Source organism: Tamandua tetradactyla, chromosome 19 (genome assembly GCF_023851605.1).
Source record: "Tamandua tetradactyla isolate mTamTet1 chromosome 19, mTamTet1.pri, whole genome shotgun sequence".
In the NCBI taxonomy this organism is placed as follows: domain Eukaryota; kingdom Metazoa; phylum Chordata; class Mammalia; order Pilosa; family Myrmecophagidae; genus Tamandua; species Tamandua tetradactyla.
In genome coordinates, this window is record NC_135345.1 from 645,983 (window position 1) to 664,081 (window position 18,099).

General features: G+C 70.2%; 1 protein-coding gene across 3 annotated transcripts; it reads left to right on the forward strand.

The window, feature by feature from the left end:
- Positions 1 to 1,089: 1,089 nt before the first annotated feature.
- On the forward strand, positions 1,090 to 11,288 carry FGFRL1 (fibroblast growth factor receptor like 1). Of its 3 annotated transcripts, none has more exons than XM_077136195.1 (7): positions 1,090 to 1,126; positions 1,727 to 1,824; positions 7,534 to 7,806; positions 8,941 to 9,021; positions 9,095 to 9,379; positions 9,450 to 9,803; positions 9,966 to 11,288. In XM_077136195.1, the coding sequence occupies exons 2-7, from the start codon at positions 1,743 to 1,745 to the stop codon at positions 10,367 to 10,369; spliced, it is 1,479 nt and encodes a 492-aa protein (XP_076992310.1). In that variant the 5' UTR covers positions 1,090 to 1,126; positions 1,727 to 1,742; the 3' UTR covers positions 10,370 to 11,288. The 3 variants fall into 3 exon arrangements, with proteins under 3 accessions (XP_076992310.1, XP_076992312.1, XP_076992311.1); XM_077136197.1 differs by having other exon boundaries at positions 9,480 to 9,803; XM_077136196.1 differs by lacking the exon at positions 1,090 to 1,126 and adding an exon at positions 1,381 to 1,499.
- The last annotated feature ends 6,811 nt before the right edge of the window (positions 11,289 to 18,099 follow it).

The window sequence follows — 18,099 nt, forward strand, 5'->3', positions numbered from 1 at the left end:
GGTGGGGGGTAGGGGTCAGAACAAGCTTGTGGGTGGAGGCGGGGGCGGGCGTGGGAGTGCGGGACGCTCAGGGGAAAGAGCAGGCTGGCCTGTCGGCGGGGGCAGGGCTGCGGGGCTCATCTGCCTCTCGGGGTGGCGGCGCTCGGCGTGCCGGCCTCTGCTGTTCTAACTAACGTCCTGTTACTGTGGCCGCGGCCGACAGCGCGGGGGGGCTGCCCGGTGGGCGCCCTGGGTCAAGGCCATCGACTGGGGTGCAGCGCCCGGGTCTACTTGCCGCCCCTCCCCCGCCCCTGCCCCCGCCCCGGAGCCTTAGGCTTAGCGCGGGATCTTGAATCGCCCCGCACCTTCCGATGGCTTCGGGGGCGCGAGGACTCTCGAGCCGGGGAAGTGCCCCGCGGCCGTTCTGGGCTCCCGGGAGGCGGCCAGTGTAGGGGACCGGGCAACCGGAGGTCCCGCAGCCGCGGGCCGGCCACGGCAGGCGCTGGGGGCCGGTCGTCCGGCGCGGGTGGGCAGATGCGGGGCGGGCACCGAACCCGGCCCGGGTTCGGGGTCCCCAAGTGGCCGCGTGGGCCGGGGGCGGGGGCAGGCGGGGCCGGGGCGGGGCCGGCTCGCGCCGCGGGAGCCGTCTCACCCCCGCCGGAGCCGCCCGCGCCGCGAGGGTTAAGGCAGCGGAGCCCGGCGGGGCGGGGGCGGGCGCGCGCGCGGATTGGAGAAAAGTTTGGTGGCGGGGCGGGGCCGGAGGCGGGCCGCACGGCGCGGGTTGGCCGGGCGCGGGGCCGGGGGCGGGGCGCGCGGCGGGCTCGGCGCTCGCTCCGGAGAGTTGACAAAGCCCCGCAGGGAAGGACGCCTCGCGGCGCGGCGCCCCGGGCCCCCCGCGCCCCTGCGCCCTTTCGCGCCCCTCGGAGTCCCTCCGCGCTCGCCCCGGACCCCGACCCGGTCCCCGCACCCCGATCCCAGCCGCACCCCGCCGGCGCCCAGGTAGCGCCCCCCGCCGCCCGAGGTCGGGCCCGCGGGGCGCGGGATGCGGCGTCCGGGGCGGCGCTGAGCGCGGGTGGCGATGGCGGCGGAGCGCGCCCCGCGGGCCCGGCCCTGAGGCCCGCCCGCCCGCCGATCCCCCGCTACCGAGGTGAGCCCCGCCGCGCGCGCTCGCGACCTCCGGTCCGCCGGGCGCCCGGGAAGGACCCACTGGAGGGTCCGGGTCCGGGGTGCGGCGCTGCGAGCGGGGAGGGCCCCCCGGGCGCTTGGGTGCGGGGCCGCCGGGCTGGGTGGACGCGCCGGGGTGGCTCCGGTCCGGCCCCGCGGCCCCGCCCGCGCCCCGCCCCCGCCCCGTGTCCCCCACGTGGGTCTCCCCCACCCCCCAGCGCAAATTTGTCCGCTAATGGCGCAGGCGATTATCTGCGGGGCCGCCCGGTGTTGTGTGTCCCGCGGGCAGGGCCCCGGCTACCAGCGCCAGGAATCCAGGCGGTGTTTGGAGAGGGGGCGGGGAGCCGCTAATTAGTGTAAACCCTTTGTCTGCCTTTGATACCCGCAGCTTCTCCCCGCCGCGGCTTCCTCCGCCCGGAGCGCGGGCGGGGGCACGGGGGAGAGGGTGCGTGGGGGGGCCGATCCCCGGCCCAGAGCCGGGCGGGGGGAGTGGGCAGGAAGAGGCGGCCCGATTCTCGTGGCCCAGGGTCGGGGGTGTCTCCTACTTCCCGCCCCCAATGACCCTGTCGCCACCCCTCCCCAGGTCCGCAGAGGCCGAGATGACCCCGAGCCCCGCGTCGCTGCTGCTGCTGCTGCCGCTGCTGCTCCTGGGCACCCTCCCCTCCGCTGCAGCCGCCCGAGGTGAGCCCTGGCGCCTGGCCCGGCCCCCAGCACCGCCCCTTCCCGCCTGGCCCTGAACCCTGCCACAGTGCCTGCGCTGCCCCAGCCGGCCCCTTGCGCACCCAGGGGACACCCACCCCTTCACCGGACCCAGGGCTGTCCCTGCCTGCCCTGAGGACACCCTCAGCTCCTGCCCACCCACCTTCATGCCAGGCGTCCTGGGCCCTGCAGGGAGGGCGGCTGGTCGCCCTGGGCATGTGCAGGGCCTGGGCTGCCCAGCCGCATCAGAAAGCCCACAGTGGGGTGGAGTGGGGGCAGCTCGGCCTGACCCCCAGCCCCCCCAGGCAGGCGTAGGGCGGAGGTGGGGCCCAGGCTGTGTCCCCACGTGGCTCCCGGGGCTGACCGCGGACAGTGTCACCGTGTCCTCTCACAGTCCCTGCACAGCCGCACATCGGTTACCCAGGTGGGTGGCCTGGGGATGCTTCTGAGGGACCTCTGCAAGGGGCACCGCATGTGTGCTGGGCAATGGGTGCCATGGCCTCTTGCCCACCTCGGCCTCCCCTGGAGCAGGAGGGCTGGGGGCACCCCTCCGGCAGCTGGGCGGCCCTCAGGCCATGCTGACCACTCAGGATCACCCCTGTTCTGGCCACCTCGCCACTGAGGCCACAGCACCCTCCCTTGCCGCGGCGGGCGCACTGAGCCGGACAAGGCCTTATATGGCCACGTTCGGGTGCTGGGTGGCGGGCGACGGCCCAGGTGGGCCTAATGCCATGGTACCCCACCCCCCCGCCGGGGACTGGCCGGCTGGCCTGAGGGCGGGGGCTGTCTTGGTGCCTGGGCAGCGTCCTGCCCACTGTGGGCACGTGGCCGTGCCAGGCGGGGCCCCCGTGGCGGCGGCCAACTGATTGCTCTTTCATCCGCCCTGGACCTCCCATCCCTGCACCTGCCTGGCCTCTGGCCTCTGAGCAGAGGGGGCTTCGCAGGCCACCCTCTGCCCATGTCGCCGGCCAGGGTGGGGGCCGCGGGGTGGACAGGGCCTGCCTTCGGCGAGACAGGCCTCGGAGCAACCACCCCTCAGCCTCGGCACCCCACGCCCCTTGGCCGTGGCCTTGGCTGGGCTGTGTGTTCCGCCTCCAGCCCTGTGCCCGGGGTGGGGGGGCTGCTTTCCCAGGGCCTCTGTGGTTTGGGGTGGAGGTGTGGAGGGCGGAAGGAGTGTTTTTCCTGAACTGAGCTGACTTTTCTCCAGGTCCTGCCTGGTCGGTCCAAGTGTCCCTTCTTGCCAGGGAGGGGACAGCCCATCCCCGCTCGGTGCTCCACGCGTGCGGGAGTGTGTGCTGTGCTTTGGAAGCCGTTTTCTCGCGGTGTCACAACTGCTGGAAGCAGCACATCCCTAGACTCAGAGCACATAAAAACTGTTCCCTTTTCCCCAAAGTTACACAATCTGGTGGATTGGTTTTAAACTGTTTTTTCTTCTACTTTAAAAAAAAAGGGTTTGGCTTTCTCCATTTTCATTTTATTTCTCACTGCGGAGACGTGAGAGGCTCAGAATGAAATGCCTTTCTTAAAGAGTTTCAAGTGAAGCCATTTCAGGCTTTTCTGAGCAGTGCCACGTTCGGAGACTTCCCTGGCGAGCCCCGGGCTGAGGGCAGGGGCGGGGGGGCGGGGGCGCTGGGCCAGCCTCGCACGCTCTGGGGGGGGGGGGCGGGCGGCAGGCAGCCCACTGGCCTCAGGCCTTGGCCTCGGCCCTGCCCCGCCCCCGCGGGGATGTTGGGGTCGTGTGCGATGGGGCCGGCCCATCCTAGGAGGGAAAATCAATCACTGTCCCCTCCGGGGGAGGAGGGGTCTGCCCAGGCGGCCACCGCCACTTCACCCACCACGCAGGGCAGGCTCAGTGCCTGTTCCAAGCCACCGTTCAGCCATATCCTCAAATGAGGGGACGCGTCAGGCACCCCCGCTCAGGCCTCTGGCCTTGGGCTTCCCGGGGCCCGGAGAGGCCGGGCCCTCGCTGCTGGCCTGGCCACCTCGTCTTGCACCCACTGGGTGTCCCTAGGCCTGGCGTCATCTGGGTAGCAACCTGTGGGCAGCTCGGGGTTCTGGACCCCGGGGTGCCCGCTTTGTACTGACCCTACTGTCTGGGTGGCCCGGGGGCAGGGCAGGCCACTGCAGGGACTTGGAGAGCAGAGGGCATCCTGGACAGCCAAGGGCAAGGCTGAGGGGAAGAGGGAAAGACCCGCCCATGGGAGTCACGGGTGGGAGGGTGGGGCCACCAGGTGGTCACAGTGTGGGGCGCAGCTGCCACCTGGGACGTGCCAGGGCCGGGCACGGAGGCGTGGACGGGCAGTGAGGGCAGGGCCGGCCTGGGCTGCGCCTCTGCCCTCTGTGGGAGCTGGCACTGGCTGCACACACAGACTGCGGGTGTTGAGGTGGCCGGGGTGGGGACCACACGCTGCAGGCGACAGCGGGCCTGCAGGGGCAGCTCCTCTCCTGGGGACCCCATGGGTGGCCAGGGCCTTCCCCTCCCGGGTGGGCTGGGCCACAGGGCCCTGGTACCCTGCTGGGGGGGTTCATCCCCAGGGGCCCAGAACGGCCTGGTTGCTGGGCAGCCAGTTGTCCTGCAGTCCTGACCCAGGTGTTTGCATGTGTGGGTGTGAGCATGCACACTGGCTCATGTGGGTGTGAGGCTCTGGCCTGTGCCCCACTCTGGGAGGACGTGGTCATGTCCATCCCAGGCACTATGTCGGGGCAGAGGGCCTGGTCCCCGAGAAGCCCCCGCCTGCCCGGCCTTTGCCCCAGGGACAACAGAGGGACCAGCCTCCTCCTCCCTGATCTCTGGCCTGTCCTTTGAGCAGCCCAGGGGCCACATGGGCCCCACAGGTCACGGTGGCTTCTACCTGCCGCCTGCACCCCAGGCCGGGCCCAACCCGGTCATGCCCCTGCCCAGGGCCAGCCACAGTGTTCCCTCAGGCAGGCGCATGGGCTGCGCGGGTCCGAGCCTCAGCTCCCCAAGTGCGCAGGCAAGTGGGGCCTGGCTGGAGCCTGGGCCGCTTGTGGGTGTCACTGCCCGGGGGGGGGGGGCGTCCCGGGGCCAGCGTCCTACCGAGGCTCCCCCGGGTGCACAAGGGCTCAGCCGGCCCCCCGCAGGCCTTATCCTGAGGGTGACTTCCCACGGTCTCAGCAGCAGCCCTGACCTGATGCTGCGGCCGCCACAGGGGCAGCTCCTGTGGACCCCACGTGCCTCCCTCTGAGCAACTCCCCAGTGTCCCTGGGTTGTGGGCTCCTCTGTGTGTTCCCTGAGCAGGCACGGCAGCTCCAGAAAAGCAGGGCAGGGTCTTTTCCAGCCCGCAGCCCAGACCTGGCCTTGCCCCCACGGTGCATGTGTGCGTGAGCGTGTGCATGTGTGTGTATCCATGTGTGTTTGCACAGATGTGTTAGATGTACATATCTGTGGATGTACCTGTGCACACATGCGTGTGAATGTGTGTATGATGCACCCAGTTGGGTGTGTGCTGGTGTGAATGTGCATGTGTGTGAAGTGTGCACTGTGTGCACGTGTGTGTATCCGTATATGCACGCTCACTTGGGCTCCCTCCCTGTGCCTGGAGCCAGGGATGAGCGCACTGAGCGCCTGCTGTATGCTGCGCTGGCACTGTTGGGGTGAGTGTGGGCTCCGTGGGTGGGCAGGGCAGGCCTGGCCGACAGAGGTGGGCTTGTGGGGTTTCGGAGGCAGCCCAGGTGGAGGGCGGGTGGGGGAGGGCTGTCAGCAGGTGCCGGGGGGCCTCGGAGGGCACGGGGTCAACTGCAGCTGGTAGGGTATGCCCGCCCTCTGGCCGCTCCTTTGTCCCTCGTCACAGGAAGCATCTGGGCCCCGACACCAAACAGGTCCCACCCCAGCCGGCGGGGGGTACCTGGATAATGGGGGGGTCCTGGGTCCTGGGCCCGAGCCGCGGCCGCTCCAGGCAGGGAGGGGCCCTGTGCTCAGAGCAGGGTGAGGCCTCGGCCACCGGTCAGCCTCCACCAGCTGGGCGTACGGGGTCGGAGGGAGGGGCCAGTGTGTGTGTCGGTGACCGTGTCAGGATGGTGAGTGTGTCAGGAAGTGTGCCTGGTGAAAGGGTGTCGGTGGAGAGGATCTGAGGATGGTGAGTGTGTCCTGGGACTTGTGGACACATCCCGTGTGCACAGGCCTGGCCTCGGGGTGGGGTCCTGTCCCTCCTTAGGTGGTGGAGCATGTCCCTGTACCCACTCAGGGTGCCCTGCCCTCCGCAGCCCCCTGGCCTGGCCGGGCTTCCACATGGCAGGGAGCACCACCCACCCTGCTTGCCCCCACCACCTGCCCGTCAGGAGAGTGAAAGCTGGCTCCAGCCTCAGTTTACCCCTGTGCGGTGTGGATGTGTCTGTCCCCTCCATGAGGCGTCCATCTGTACCTGTGATTTCCTGGGCTGTGGTTTGGGCATGCAAAGGGTTGGGGACTGGGGAGCAGCTGTGGGAATGCCCACGAGGCTGGGCTGGGTGGAGGGAACCCAACCTGCAGTGCTCTCAGGGGCCCCCCATCCCGCCTCCACCAACTGCCTAGCTCCCACATGCTCCAGGCCCTGCTGGCCTCAGCCCCTGCCTCAGTTTCCCTCGGTCCGAGTGGATCAGAGGCCCCTGTGCTGGTATGAGGAGCGGTGTTCGGGGACCCCTCTGGGGAGCTTGGGCCTGCCTGCTGTGGGGGTGGCCCGCGGGCAGCAGGGCTGTGTGCTTTGGGGAGCGAGTTTGGGAGGGGCCTTCTCTGCCCCCGAGGGTTTGAACCCCCCGCCCGAGTCTCCGTTGTGCTCCCTAACAGGGAGGGCTGCCGGGCACTGTCCCTTCCCGCCGAGAGGCCGCCGTGCCCAGGGCTGGCAGGCTGTGGCGTGTGGCTGTGCATCTGGGTGTCTCTGTGCCTGTCCATGCCCGGGGGCCCCGGCCCCTCTGTCCTAGGCCTGGGTGGGGCCTCCGAAGACCCTTTTTGTTCTGATCCCCTGAGCGGCGGCATGTCGGGCAGTGACAGGTGGTGGACGGGGTCTGCCTGGGAGTGGGCTGGGCCCAGCCACGCTGCAGCTGTGCCCCCAGGAGCCCGAGGGATGGGGAGACTCTGGACCCTGGGCTCCGTGAGGCCCCAGCAGCCCGCCCAGGGCGGCAGGTTGTGTGTGCAGCAGCCACGCCTTTGCTTCTGGAGAGCCCCGCAGAGCGCTGCGCAGGGAGCCGGGCGCGGGACAGCTGCGGTGGCCCTGGGAACAAACGCCCAGTGGGCACTGTCACGCCCGGGTCGTCAGGGCCCCCGCAGTGCCAGGCTGCCAGCGCCGGACCTGGTTCAGGGACTCGTGTGGAACCCGGGGGCTGCAGGCGCGACGGCCCCAGCCCCACGCCTGGCTGGAACATGCTGGCGCCGTGTTCCGAATCGCAGTGCCTCCCGCCCCCAGGGGCACGGGGCAGGGCGGCGCAGCTCCGGGGCCGGGGAGGGCAGCTGTGGCCTCGGCTTAGCCCCGGCCGTGTGGCCTCAGGGCCGGCACCCCAGGCGTCCTCTCCCCCCAGGGCCTCGCGCTCGCACCCCCCAGCAGTAGTTACGACGTGGCGGGCTCGGGTGGCTCTGCAGACCGGCATCAGGGCCGCACTCCCTGGGTGGAGTGTCTGGGGCGGCCTGAGGCCTGGGCCGGCCACAGGCGCCACCTCCGGGCCCCACCCTGCGCCCTGACACTGCCCTCTGGCCCACAGGCCCCCCGAGGATGGCAGGCAGGGTGCTGCCGCGGCAGGTGGCCTGGCTGGGCCGCACGGTGCGGCTGCAGTGCCCTGTGGAGGGGGACCCGCCGCCTCTGGCCATGTGGAGCAAGGACGGCCGCACCATCCACAGCGGCTGGAGCCGCTTCCGCGTGCTGCCCCAGGGGCTGAAGGTCAAGGAGGTGGAGCGGGAGGACGCGGGCACCTACGTGTGCAAGGCCACCAACGGCTTCGGCAGCCTCAGCGTCAACTACACACTCATCGTGATGGGTCAGTGGGCCCTGCCCGGGCGGGCAGGGCGGGGGCAGCACCAGGAGCCCCCCTGCACTTTGGGGACCCTCGCCTGAGCAGGGCCGACACCCGCAGGCCGGGTGGCGCCCCGTGTCCCCCTGCCAGCCTGGGCGTGGCCCTCGGAACCAGGCAGCGGCTGCCCCCTGTCCCCCACCCCACCCTGCCACCACCGAGCCCAGCACTTGGGCCTGGCTTGTCCCCACCCTGGCAGGGGCCCCCAGAGCAGCAGCCCCAACCTTGGGCTCCCTCTCTCCTGGGGCACCCTGCACCCCCCACCTGCCACAGGTTCCTGCTGACACAGGGGCCCCAGGGTGGTGGTCCCCAGAAGAGGTGGAGGTGGGGGGGCAGGATGGGGCCGGGCGGGGCGGCCCTCCTGGCAGCGGCTCCTGGGCGGCAGACTGGACTTTGAGGCTCAGGTTACAGGGCTCAGAGGGGCCGCGGGAAGCGAATGGCCTCACTGTTCTCTTCTGCTCCTGGGCGCTGGGGACTGGACAGGTGTCCCCACTGCCCCGCCTCCCACATGCTGGCTGTGGCTGCCCCCGGCCCCCTCTCCGGGTTTCCCACCGTCCCATGGGAGCCTTCTGGGAGCCAGGCTCGCCCATCTCACAGAGAAGCCGGAGACGCCCGGCCTGCGGGACCCCAGTCTTGCTCTTCCCTGACTCGAAGCAAGGTCGGGGACCCCAGACGGCCTGGACATGGTCTCTGAGCAGATGGCAGGGCTGTGTCCCAGGGTCCCTTGGGCTTTGGGGTGGCGACACAGCGGCCATCCCATGGGCCTTCCAGGCGGGCTGAACCACCCAGGCCGCGGCCCCTTGAAGTGGGTTAGGGTTACCACAGCTGCCGCGGCCGGCCCTCTTGTCCAGGCCCTGCAGACCCCCTGGAGCCCTGGGGGGGAGGGCGGCAGCCACCCATCCCTGTTCCTGTCAGGGTCACCTGCACCGGGAAAGGCTGGACGGCTCTCTGGCCCCAGCTGTCTCTGGGATTCTGGGCATTGCTTGGGCCTGTGACTCGGCTTCCTGGGTTTTCTCAGCCTGGAGAGGCGGGGCCCTGCGGGGCTCCGGCCTGAGCGGTCACCATGCCGCCCTCCTCCAGCTGGGCCTTGGCTCTCTGCAGATGACGCCGGCGCCGGGAGGGAAGTGTCCGGGCCAGGCGGCTCCACAGGGGGCCAGGAGGACCCGGCCGGCAAGCAGTGGGGTGAGCACTGCAGAGTCGCGGCGGGTGGGGGCCATGTGCCTGGGCGCCCCCGCTGACCCCGTGCTCCCTGCAGCGCGGCCCCGCTTCACACAGCCTTCCAAGATGCGGCGCCGGGTGATCGCGCGGCCGGTGGGCAGCTCCGTGCGGCTCAAGTGCGTGGCCAGCGGCCACCCGCGGCCCGACATCACGTGGATGAAGGACGACCAGGCGCTGGCGCGGCCCGAGGCCAGCGAGGGCAGAAAGAGGAAGTGGACGCTGAGCCTCAAGAACCTGCGGCCTGAGGACAGCGGCAAGTACACGTGCCGCGTGTCCAACCGCGCGGGCGCCATCAACGCCACCTACAAGGTGGACGTGATCCGTGAGTGCGGGGCGCGGGCCGGGCGGGGGGCGGGGCGTGCCTACGCGCGCTGATGCGGCGCCCCCCGCAGAGCGCACCCGCTCCAAGCCCGTGCTCGCAGGCGCGCACCCCGTGAACACCACCGTGGACTTCGGGGGCACCGCGTCCCTGCAGTGCAAGGTGCGCAGCGACGTGAGGCCGGTCATCCAGTGGCTGAAGCGTGTGGAGCACGGTGCCGAGGGCCGCCACAACGCCACCATCGACGTGGGCGGCCAGAAGTTCGTGGTGCTGCCCACGGGCGACGTGTGGTCGCGGCCCGATGGTTCCTACCTCAACAAGCTGCTCATCGCCCGGGCGCGCCGCGACGACGCCGGCATGTACATCTGCCTGGGCGCCAACACCATGGGCTACAGCTTCCGCAGCGCCTTCCTCACCGTGCTGCCGGGTGGGCGGCCCGCCCCGCCCCACCCCCACCCCCACCCCCACCCCCACCTCCACCCACAGGGTCCCGGCCCCTCCCACCACATCCCTGGCTCCGCCCCGTCCCCGCCCACCGCACCCCTGGCCCCGCCTCACCTCCGCCCCACCCTCTCCCACCTCCCTGCAGACCCGAAGCCACCGGGGCCCCACGTGGCGCCCTCGTCCCCGAGCAGTAGCCTCCCGTGGCCGGTGGTCATCGGCATCCCGGCGGGCGCCGTCTTCCTCCTGGGTACCGTGCTGCTGTGGCTGTGCCAGACCAAGAAGAAACCGTGCGCACCCGCGCCAGCCCCGCCCCTGCACCGCGTGCCCACCCGCGACCGCGGCGGGGACAAGGACGCATCTGCCGTGGCCCTGGCTGCTGCTGCCGGCCTTGGGCTGTGCGATGAGCATGGATCCCCAGCAGGCCCCACACATCTGCTGGGCCCCAAGCTCTACCCCAAGCTGTATGCGGACGTGCACACGCACACACACACACACTCGCACACGGAGGGCAGGACGCACCAGCACCAACACACCCACTGCCAGTGCTAGGGGCCGGCTGCTGCGCGGGGCTGTGACCCCTCCGCGTGTGCTGGGGTGGGCTTGCGTCCCCCGGAGGAAGGCAGAGGACAACGCAGGGACAGGACCCCTGGGGGGGGCGCAGCCAGTAGCAGGATGCCCGTGAGGACATGTCCACACCTGGTCACCTGCCAGGATACACATACATGCACACAGATGGGCATACGCGTAGACAGGCCTGTCTGGATACACACATCTACGTGCACACACACCCCACATGCAGACTCACACCCAGGCACATGCACCTGGAAACACGCATGTGCTTGTGCGTGGCCTCACACACACACACACACACACACACACACACACCAGGCCGAGTGCCTTTGGAAGGTTTGTGTTTTGTGACTTTGCAGTGCAGATGCAGTGGTGGGTAGGCGATGAAGGAACCCCCCCCACAAGGAGGTTTCCATGGCAGCCGTGCTCTCTGTGCCCCACCCAGCCTCACAGGAGAGGTGGGCGAAGCCCCCTGGCTTTACACCCCACCCCCAGCCCCGGCCCCGGCAGGCGGGTGGCTGTTTTGCCACCACCTGTCCCAGCTGCCCAGTATCCACCCTCCCCAGGCCGGGGCCAGCGCAGGTTCTGTCCTTGAGAGTTGGAGCCAGTCTGAGCGGTGCCCCCACCACACCCGCGGCCAGAAGGAGCCCCTTGGATATTTATATTTAAGAAACTAAATAATAATAATAAAGGAGGAAGGCCCAGGCAGGGCTGGGTGGAGGGGCAGGGGTCTCCTGTCCCCGAGGCTGTGGTGGGGTACCCCCCACCCGCCAGGACCGCCCACCATCCTGCCGCCCGCGGTGGACCCAACCTCTGTAATTTTATATAGAGTTTAAGCTGAAGCCTCGTATATTTAATTTATTTTGTTAAACAAGAAGCGTGCATCCTTTTCGTCTGAGCCATGTCCCGCCGTGTCTGTGCGTGCACACGCGTCTGCATGTTTGTTCTCCCGAGCCGGGAATGGGAGGCCCCAGGGATGAGAGCCGGCGGCCAGCCGGGGACTCAGGTTTCCGAGCCACGGAGTTGGCAGCAAGCAGCCAAAGCTGGGGTGCCCACCACGCGCACCCCTGCCTGCAAGCCTGCGCGCTGCCCTGCACCACCCTCCCTGGCCGCCATCACGTGCTGGCCTGGTGTGGCGTCCCGTGCTGGCAGATGCAGTGGGCAGCGACCTCGGGGCGGCGGTTCGGGGCCAGGCGCAGGCTGGGTGGCCTGAGTGGGGAGAGCGGTGGGCAGGGCCGTGGGTCAGGGGGCCTAGGCACTGTTGAGTGGGCACTTGGCCCCCAGTGGCCAGGGCAACTGTGACGGCGAGGCCCCCCACGGGTGACTGGCGCGTCGTTGCTCGGGGCTGCTGGGCCTTCCCTTGCCCACCCCACCTGGCCAGGGCCGTGCCCTCTCCACCCCAGGGCCATGCCCTCTCCACCCCAGGGCCGGGCCCTCTCCACCCCAGGGCTGGGCCCCGCCCCCCTCCCGCTGCCCGCCCAGGGACGCGCGGGGTCAGCAATGCCTGACTGCCCGTTGGGCTCCCCTCCCACAGCCCTCGTGTGTGTCCCCTGCACCCTGACCCAGGGCTCTGGTGGCCAGCATGCAAGGGCAATGGGGAGCAGTGGGGCTACAGGCACCCATTGATGGGATGGGGGGCTGTGGGGAAGGCCTCGGGGGCTCTCGTTGGGGGTTGAGAGCTGACTGCCCTCCAGAGAGCACGCAGAGGGCGTGCATCGCGGGGGACAGCTGTCCCAAGGACCCCAAGAAGACTGGCCCCTTCTACCGAGACGGGCCTGGGGAACCCCCTTCCCCAGGGGTCCCTGTGCTCCCCTCTTGGCTGGGTGGACGACACCTCAGAACCGGAAGCCACTTGGACCTGACCAGGCCCTGGTGCTACCCCATTCTCGGTCATTCTGTGAGAATTGGGGTGACTATCCTGTGTTGGGGGCAGAGCCGGGGAATCCTGCAGAGGACAAGCCAGACCTGCCCCACTCACGGAGCACTGTCCAAGCCCCCCTCGCCCTGCACCCCTAAACCTCTGCGTTTCAGGGTCTCACCTCCCTTATCGTAGCCCCCCCACCCTGTTCCTGCCCCCACCTCCTGGCAGCCAGCCTGTGGGGGTGTGCCCTCCCACAGCCCCCCTATCCAGCCAGAGCCCCTTAACCAGTTTCGTCCTCTCCCCTTCCTGCTACCCCACATCCCTGGCCCATCTCCAGCCTGACCCTGTGGAGCCCCCAGCCCCTCGCCTCCCAGCCCCCCATGGCCTGCACAGTATGCCGTCTGTACCCCGAGTTTCCATGTCTGAGATGATCATGGGCCCCCCATATGCAGAAGGGGTAGCTGTGGGGGCTGCACAGGGGTCCTATGCAGAGGACACGAGGGTGATGTGTGGCAGAGGGGGAGGGGCCGAGAGCTGGTGCTGGAGCGTGGAGGGGGCAGCCGGCCCAGGACGCCGTGTGCCTGCAGCCACGTTGCCCTCAGTGGGGGCGTACCTGCCCCCCACACCTCTGCAGCTGGCCCAGTGGGGTGGGATTGAGGGTGGGGGCCGGCCGTGCTGCATCTCCTCAGGTGTGCAGCAATGAGGCTGTTGGGGTGCAGGGACCCACGTGCACCCCAACAGCAGCAGCCACGGGGCAGGGCCAAGGGGGCCCAGCGGGACAGCTGGCCCTCCAGAGGGTGTGCGGTGCTGGGGACATGCCGTCCGCCGGCCCTGAAGGCGCCCCTATCCCCGGGCTCCTCTCCCCGCTCCACGAAGTCGAGTGCCAGGCCCAGCCAAGGTCAATGTCGTTGCCGGCACCCCGACTGGAGGCAGAAACAGTGTCCCCAGCACCCTGGCAGGCAGAGTGCCAGGTGGGGGAAGATGGGCGAGTGGGTGGGGGGTGGGCAGGTGGGGTGCCAGGTGGGCAGGGAGCTGGGTAAGAGAGTGGGGTGCCAGGAGGGTGGGTGCCAGGAGGGTGGGGTGCTGGATCGGGGGTGCTAGTGGGTGGCTGTGGGTGCAGAGTGGCCACAACCTGCCCCTGCCGATCTGTGTCCTCTGATAAGCCAGGCCCCATGAAGCCCAGAGAACTTGAAAGGGCCGCCGGCTCCGCCACCCTCGGGTGTGACCGGCCCCCGCCCGGCCCCGGGCTTCAAAGGGGCACCGTGGAGCCAGCCCGCAGCTGTCCCCGAGGGGGGGCCTGAGGCTGTTGCCAGGGGTGCGGCGGCCGAGAGGGCCGCAGGGTGTGTGCTGACCCCTCTGTGGTGAGTGGGTTGGGGGCCTGGCCGATGCTCAGCCTGTCCAGGGCCAGGAAGGATGGAGCAGGGGCCGGGGGTCTGGGACGGAAGCACAGGGTGAGGGGCCCAGGGGAGGCAGGACATAGGACGGGGTCCCGGGACAAGGCCAGGGACAGCCCCCCAAATTCAGGAGCAGGGCAAGAGCACGGGATGGGGGGCGGACCATGCAGACCCTGCCAGTGGCCTGCGGCCGGCAGTGTCGTGCCGAGGCCTGGAGCTGGCACATGGGGCTCGCAGGGCCTAGACACAGAGAGAAAGGACGGGCACTCGTGAGGCCCGAAATGCCAGCCTTGGGGTGGCCTGGCCAAGCCCATGGGGCCAACCACGGGACTGGGGAGCCCAGCAGGCAGGGTCCGGGTGGCCGCGGGGGGCTGCTTGAGGGGGGGGAATGGTGGGGGATGCTGCGGGGTGAGTGGGGCCGGTGCTTGTGGCTGCCCACATGGACCTGGCCCAAGGCTCCGTGTGGGGTGCCGGGTTCACTTTCAGGGCATCCTAGACTGTACGCCAGGAGAGAAACATTTGCCTGTTCCTTGCCCAAGGCTGTGGCGAGGGGCGACTTCTCAACCGGCCCTCAGCCTGGGGGCACAGCCACTGCCATCCTCCCTGTGTCCGTTCCAGGAGCCCCCCAGGCCTGGGCACGCTGCATTGACTCTGACCCCTGACCCCTGGGGGCTCCCTCGGTGGTCCCGGCCACGGCCGCCTGCCTTCCCAGGCCTGGCTGACGAGGAGTGGCCGGGAGGGTGGCCCTGGGTCCTGCCGGTGAAGTTCCCGCACCAGACCCGAGGCTACCCCCCACCCCCGCAGAGGCCGCGGCCGCCCCCGCACACCTTGAGGGCCCAGGGGGCCATGAGACGCCGGCGCTGAGGGGACACCCACCCCTACCCCGGGGGGTCTGGCGCAGGCCAGGCGTTCCCAGGGGAACAGGGAGTGCTTAGGGAGGTGCAGGGAGGCAGCGGGGGGCGTCCACCCTCACGGCCCGTGCACAGCAGGGAGCCAGTCGGGCTGACCTGAGCCCCTGCCCCGTGCCCTCATGTGGCCATGAGGCGGGGCCCCCCCCAAGGCCCGAGCAGCCGCCCCGCCCGCCCCTCGTGGCAGCCGCCCGGTCTGGCCCTGGGCCCGCAGGTAGTGACAGCTGCCAACAGCTGGCGGGGGGGCCGGAGCATGGGCCGGGGGTGGCCCCTGCAGGCACGGAGAGGACTGGGCAAGTCTGTGGGGCCCAGGAAGGGATGTCCCTGCCCCCCGCCGTCCCAGAAGCACCTCTCAGAGAAGGGACCCCGGGCTGCGGGACGGCCAGTGGCCCTGCCCTGCTGATTGCCAGCACCCCGGCCTTGGAGCTCCGGAAGCCTCTGCCTGCTTCTGGGGGGCTCCCCGGGCCGGGGGATGTCGCAGGGGCAGGCAGGAGGTAGGAGGTGGGGGACAGGGACGGCAGAGCGCGTGGGAGGCGGGGCGGGTCTCGTCCAGCAGGCCTGTGCTAGAAGCTGCAACCTGGCGGAGGCGGGGGCCGCAGGGGGCACAGGGCAGCTGACCCCGCTCAGGGGTCTGGCCACCTCCTGCCACCCTCACAGCCACTGCATTTCCGGAGCGCAGACCACTAGGGCCTAGGGGAGGGCAGGACAGAGCTCCCTCTTCCTGCCCCGGCTCCCACACCCGCGGGTCTCAGGTCAGTCCCCGGCCCAGGGCAGCCTGGCGCCCCCACCCTCCACAGAGACCAGAGCCTAAGGACCGGGAGCTCCTTACTGGGGGAGCAGAGCCCCCAGACTTCATCGAGATGCCCAGCACGAGGGGCAGTAGGAGCCGCCTCACGCCCACCGCCCCGGCACTGAGCCTCTGGTGTGTTCTGGGAAGGCCTGGAAGTTGTCCCAGGACCCCAGAGCCTGCAGGGGACAGGACCGCTGCTGACCCAGGGCTTGCCGCATGGCCTGCCTGGGCCCTGGACCCCAGCCCACCCTGAACCGTGGACTCAGGCTGAGGCCTCGGGTGTGGGCAGGTCTCCAGCCACTCTGACCCTCAGACTTTCCATCTGCGATGTGGTGGTGGCTCAAGACTGTGGCATCAGTGACTGCGTGGAAAGGAGGTGACACAGGCCTGGACCCCAGGGGTTCTCTCCAGGGGCGCAGAAGGGGTGCCTGGAGAGCCAGGGTAGGGGCTGGGGCAGGCTCCGTAGAGGCCCATTCCTTCTCCCTTCACAGCTCTTGCCTCTAGTTTTTTCCACTTTCCTCCAAAAGCTATTCTCCACCGTTCCTGGAGCCCCTCCAAGACAACCCCCGCCCGGCCGGCTCAGCGGCACACAAAGCCCCTTTGACGGCGGCGGCGGGGGGCCAGCAGGGGTTAAACCAACAGCAGCAGGGCAGCGGCCCTGGCGGGCGGGGCGCGGCGGGTGGGCGGGTCCGAGGTGGCGGCCTCCAGGCAGCTCCCTCAGGGGCCGGTGTGGGGCATGTCCGTCCCCCCACCCCCCCCACCTCCGTGAAACGCTGCCTGGGAGCGCCCGCCCTGCCTCACTCCCTTCTGCTCTCTCCTGGGCCAGACACGCACACAGAACTGCACTTCCACTTGTGTCCAAAGCGTGCGTGGAGCTGGGGTGGGCGGGTGTGTCTGTGAACGCGGTGGGCCTGGGATGCAGTGGGCGTGTGCCCGAGGCGTGTGCACATGGGACACGCAGTGTCTGGGCGCACCCCTCAGCATTTAGGAGCTGGGGTGGAGGCCCCATGCGCAGCCCGGGGGTCTTGGGGGGATGCCCTGAGGGCAGCAGTCAGAGGTCAGCAGCGGGGTGGGGGGGGAGGGGACTGGCCCGAGACGCGGCTGCGGCCACTGCCCTGTGCACCACCACGGGGCTGTCTGGTTCGCTCCATGTTCTGCCTCAGTTTCCCCCAGCAATGGGTCCCAGGTGTCAGTGGCAGGAGCAGGACCTCTGGGGTGTCTGCAGTTGAAGAGCCCACCCGCCAGGGTCAAATGCCCCCCACCAGATGCCCCTCATCAAATATTCCCCAAATACCCCCCCACCCAAATGCCCCTCCAGATGCCCCTGCCCAATGCTGTGTGCTCAGGCAGGTCTGGTTCCTGTGCCACCATGAGCCACGGGCACCCCCAGAGGCCCAGGGAAAGCTGTCCAGGGAAGACGGAAAAGGGGTCTCCCCACAGCTGGTGAGGCCAGATGCCATGCGGCAGCAGCCACACGCGGGCTCCCTGCTGCCCGGTTCCCCCCAGCCCCACACCCCGCCGCATCCTGAGTCCTGAGCCCCCACGCTGTGCACCCCCCCCAGCCCGGCACCCTGTGCCCCGGGCTCTGCACCCCCCAGCCCCGTACCCGGCGCCCCGGCGCTCTGCATCCCCGCGTCCTGCGCGCCCGCCCCACGCTCTGCATCCCCGCGCCCGCGCCCACGCCCCACGCTCTGCATCCCCGCGCCCGCGCCCACGCCCCACGCTCTGCATCCCCGCGCCCGCGCCCGCGCCCCCACTCCCACGCCGCTTGGCGGCAGGAGCCTGGCTTGGCGGGAAGCGCCGCAGCCGGGGCGGGGCGGTGGGGGCGCCTCGGGCGGCGGGAGCAGGGCGCCCTGGAGGCACAGTCCAGGCTTTGTTCCCGCGGAGGCCCCAGCCTGCGGCCAAGAGGAAACGGCAGCGCCGCCCTTGGCCGCCAGCGCCCCGGCGAAGCCAGAAGCCCGCAGGCCCGTCCGGGGAGGGGGCGGGCGGTCTGGTCCTACCCCAGGGCACCCCCCACCGCACCTGTGGGAGCCCCACCAGATGCCCAGGTGCTGGGGTACAGTCCCCTCCCCCGGGCGTCCGAAGGCCCGGGACCCTGCAAGGCCGAGGCCCGCGGGCACGTATCTGCCAAGACCCCTCCGCTGCAGAGGGGGTGAGCCCGGGGCCCTGCCCTTCCTGCTGAGCAGCCTCGGGGTGGGGGCACCAACTGCACCGGGCAAAGAGGTTCCCCGGGGCACTGTCCCCCAGCCCAGTGCCCTCAAGACCCCTACCCCCCACCCCGACCTCAGCTCACAGCCCCTCCCAACACTCAGACCCCTGGCCCCACCCCCGCTGCCCCTCCCCACTTCTCACAGCTGCTCCTGCAGGTGGAAGGACGCTGCAGCAGGAGGACAAGCCCCCCAGGGTGCCCCAATCTGCTGTGGGCACTCCAGAACCCCTCCTCCCTCCTCCCCTCTCCCCTCCCCCATGAGAAGTGCCCAGGGCTTCCGCCTGGGCGGGGGCTGCAGCGCAGAAGCCCTCCTGCTCCCCAAGGCCCTGAGGTGCTGCAGGGGGTCTGCAGGCCACCTCCACGGCCCCAGGAGGGGGAGACCCCCAGGCAGCCCCTCCCTGGCCTGAATGGCCAAAGCGTGTGGTTTGGGACGTCAGGTCCCGAGTGCCCCCTCCTCCGCCGCCCACCATGGGAGTCGGCACATGCGTGTGCACACGCATGCATGCCTAGGTGTGTGTCTACATTTCTGTGTATGCATCCGTCACCG